This window comes from Cynara cardunculus (assembly GCF_001531365.2).
Source record: "Cynara cardunculus var. scolymus isolate 2C chromosome LG 9, CcrdV1, whole genome shotgun sequence".
Taxonomy (NCBI): Eukaryota; Viridiplantae; Streptophyta; class Magnoliopsida; order Asterales; family Asteraceae; genus Cynara; species Cynara cardunculus.
In genome coordinates, this window is record NC_037536.1 from 8,737,799 (window position 1) to 8,741,913 (window position 4,115).

Below are 4,115 nucleotides of genomic sequence, written 5' to 3' on the forward strand. Positions count from 1 at the left end.
CAACCAAAAAAGTGGGTAGCTTGGCTACCGTGGGCTGAGTACTGGTACAACACTTCATTCCACTCCTCCGCTAATCTACCCCGTTTCAGCTCCTGTATGGACGAGAACCTCCCCGCATATTATCGTTTCCAGCAGGTGAACATACTAATGCAGCAGTAGATCAACTCCTACCGGATCGTGACAAGATGTTGGAGGAATTACTTGACAATCGCTACGAGCACAACAACGAATGAAAGGATCGGTTGACCAACACTGTCAGGACATCGAGTTTGACATAGGGCAATGGGTATACTTAAAAATGAGACCGTACAGACAGTCAACTATTGCAGGAGCAGTAACGTGAAGTTGGCACCATGGTATTATGGACCTTTCATGGTTACTGAACCGGTGGGTAAGGTAGCTTATCGACTACAATTAACCCCCCGAGAGTGCCATTCACCCAGTGTTCCATGTGTCTCAACTGAAGGCTGCCGTGAGGGACCAACTTGAAACGGCTCCATTAACGGCGACACTACAAACCGACATGGAATTCACCACCTAACCAGAAACACTAAAAGGGTTCCTATTTCGACAGAATAGCAATCTGGAAGTTTTAATTGGCTGGAAAGATCTACCAGAAAGGGAGGATACTTGGGAGCCTGAAAGTCATTTGTCAGCAGTTTCCTTCATTTCACCTTGAGGACAAGGTGACTCATTGGGGGGTAAGTATCGACAAGCCACCGATAGTAAACGTGTATTTTAGAAAGAAGGGGAGAGAAAAGGGGTGACAAAATGTATGTGGTGTTTATTATAGGAAAAAGGGTGAGTGAGTTTTTATCATAAGGTGGTTAGAAGTGAGTATAAAAGAAATTAGGGGGGGGGGGATAAGAGTAGAACATGTCATTTTTTAGCGAGTCTTCCACATTTGGGAGCGAACCTGGCTCTTGAAACCCAAGATGTCTGTCTGTAATCGTCACTTCCAATTGCAATTCAATACCAAATGCTTCGGCACTTATCAAATATATTGCAAAATCTTTATCTATTTCATGTTAACATGACCAGGTTCTCATTTCTCCAAAGCAATTTTTGTCCCAAGTATCTCGACTTACAGCAAGGTTACTTCTGGTTCTTCAGACATCCCTTTAAACATCCCTTCCAAAGATCTGGCATGGCAGTTCAACCTCCAGAGAGTTTGGGAAAGAAGTATTCATGGAAGAGGTTTGTTTTCTTAAAGGACCAATTGTATGAATGTTTGATCCAATTCCTACCTTGGTCTAAATGTTTGAGAATGATGGTTTCGGAAGTAGGTTACACAAAATAGGAATCAGAGAGAACAAAATCTTAAATTCTGGTTTTTAACAAACTTATGCAGACTTTGGGGTGAACAAGAATGTGAAGATGGAAGCTGCTGAAAATTTGCCATCCCCTGAGTTCCTTTACAATGATGATATCTCTCGCTGCAATGGAAACTTTAGTTGCAGTGCAGTGTTCCCCTCACTACCCTTGGCAGTTTCCTGGTTAAGAAATTCTGCTCGAGACAACCCTTCGCTTAAGCTTCAGGTTTATTTCTTAGTTCCTTTCCGCTCAGACTTTGTACAAGTCGAGGGTCTTTACGGAAACAACCGCTCTACCTTTTGGGTTAGAAGTCTGGTTCTTGCATCCTTACCCTCCAAACCCTACTTTTGATTGGGATATACTGGGTTTGTTTTGTTTTTTTTACGTAATTATGTACCAAGCAGGCTATCCTACATTAGAGATGGCAAAAAAAAACCATCCCCGGAAAAACGTGAAGGGAGTAGACGGGGAATATCCCAATTCCCTGTTCCCCGATGGGGACGGGATAATCAAATCTCCTGGTGGGGATGGGGGGCAGGGGTCTCTGATACTCCGTCACCGTTGCCATCTGTACCAACCATTTTAATTTCATGGCACTATATTTATGTTCTCATTATTATTGAAAAAAATAAACGAAGGGTTGACTTAAGACGAAGGGTTTACTTCCCGATCTGTTAACTTCAAGGCCCATGGATTAGTTAAGGAAGTTGACCAAGACACCAACGGTTATCAGAAAAAGAAAAGTCTACCGTAGCATTTTATATATTCAGAAAAGCTTTTTTGCATTGCTGCAAATGACTGAAGATGGTGAACTCATATTTGTAGGTTCTTGTAACTGGATCATTGCATCTTGTTGGTGATGTTTTAAAGCTACTAAGGAGGTAATATGCTCGTGTTAAGGTTTAGATCGAAGACCATTTGTGACGCGTTAAGGACCCTCGTGTAAGTTTTTATAGAATCACATCTCGAAAATCATCTTTTAACGGTTTGAGCTGAGTGAATCATCCCCATATGCATTTCAGAAGATTTGATTCACTTATGTTGAAGATCCAATAATGGAAACTCAATTGTTGAAGGTTAATTCGTCATTGAAATTGCCTATTGGAGACATGAAACACTCGAGTTGAAGCTTTCAACGTTCAAAAGCATGATCGAGAGCAGATCTTTTGCTAACCTTATAGACCTTGGCGTTGACGCTCAAGCCGAAAAAGTGAAGTTGACAATAAGATGACTCTACTGTGGTTTGCTATTTAATAGGTGTTGAAATTATTAGTCTTATTTCACTACTCATTGATATGAGATTCATTGATATGAGATGTGTTGAAGTTTTTTTTAATGCAAAATTGGTACAACTTTCTGTTAAATTGATAAATGACTTTAATGTTTCTAATCGTTTATTAGTTGATTTAATCTAATTTGAAGAAACTCTAACTTTTTCTTTTTCTTTTAAGGCTCTCCAATTTTGATTGATCATCTGTTTGTTCAATAGGTTCTAACTTCTTTTATATGGAAGTTTAGAACTGATGAAAAAACTCTGATGTTTTGAATGAAAACTTCTAACTTCTTTTATAGGCGAATTCTTGAGAAGGATGACCGGCACGTTCCTTTCTTCTTGAGCAATAATTAGACTTGAAACCGGCACGTTCCTTTCTTCAATAATTGAATTTGAAATCGATTGAGAAGCTACCGACACATTGAATCTCCTTTTCTTAAAGTCTTTTGTCTTCATTGAATTCTTTTTGACCATAACGTCTCTTCAAAACTTTATCATCTTTCTTTTGAATAAAGTAATCTTTATGTCCTTTTAATGATGAATTCATTCTTCAGTAATAAACAACTGATGAATAATGAATTACCTGCAATTATTTTGAATAGACAATGATTTGAACAAGATGTTATCGGAAATACCAAAGAGTGTATTTCACGTATTTTTGATAAGATATATTTTGAATAGATACAAAGGATTGCTTGCAAAAGCAATAACCCAAACACACACAACACTTTGAAGATCAAAAATCTTCGTAAGGGTCTTGACTATCTTTGAATAGATTTTGAGAAGCTTGAGATATGGCATTTGAGCTGGWGGGAGAACTACTTGATGGAGAGCTTCCTCGTTTAATCTCTTGAATAAGTCTTTTTAATTCTTCTTTTGAATCARCAGCTAGAAATTGATTAATTTCTTCTTCTTCTTCCTTGTTCTGACTTGATGTTGATGTAATGGAAGCCGGGGCACCGAAAGTAATTGAATAGTAATCAAGAACTCCTTAAACAGTCATTTTCTGCATTTGATCATTAGGAAGTTTTTCCTACCACTTTACTCTGGAAATTCTTTGTAGCAAAGGAGGGGGAAGAACCATTGGCATCAGCGACCTTAAAGGTCTATGACATGATCCAAGGTATTTTGAACAATATCGTAAATTGGAGCAGATATTCAAATTCTGTAATCTCTTAAACAAAGATTTCCTATGAGATGTGTTGAAGTTTTTTTTAAGGGTTATTTATAAAAATAACCGGTTTACACAACCCTTTGCCACAAAATAACCACATTTTAGAGGTTTTGCCAAAATAACCACCCGGATCGCCCCCGGGGGCGATCCGTACACAATGGGGGCGATCCCGGGTAATTTTTTTTCTCAAAAGTCGAGATTACTGTTCACCTCGTTGACCGTGTTTGACCTCGCCCCCGGGGCGATCCGTACTGTACCGGGGGCGATCTGGGTAAAAAAAAAATTTTGATTTTTTTTTCTAATACCAATTTCACTATAAATACTAACCTCCTAATTCATAATTTTTCACACATT

The 4,115-nt window shown here is 38.6% G+C and overlaps 1 protein-coding gene across 10 annotated transcripts in view; it reads left to right on the plus strand.

Annotated features, from left to right (window-relative positions):
* Nucleotides 1-2,700, plus strand: part of LOC112517670 (folylpolyglutamate synthase) — a 45,117-nt gene extending 42,417 nt beyond the window's left edge. For 7 of the 10 annotated variants that reach the window (XR_003069759.1, XR_003069760.1, XR_003069764.1 and 4 more), the window contains 4 exons: nucleotides 1,042-1,197; nucleotides 1,352-1,539; nucleotides 2,140-2,256; nucleotides 2,337-2,700. Coding sequence is in view for 1 of the 10 variants with exons in the window: in XM_025125045.1 (XP_024980813.1) it covers nucleotides 1,042-1,197; nucleotides 1,352-1,539; nucleotides 2,140-2,199 (404 nt within the window). In the remaining 9 variants the exon portion in view is untranslated. Of the gene's footprint in view, nucleotides 1-1,041; nucleotides 1,198-1,351; nucleotides 1,540-2,139 lie in introns of all 10 variants that reach the window. The other 3 variants (XR_003069761.1, XR_003069762.1, XM_025125045.1) reach the window with 3 other exon arrangements.
* The last annotated feature ends 1,415 nt before the right edge of the window (nucleotides 2,701-4,115 follow it).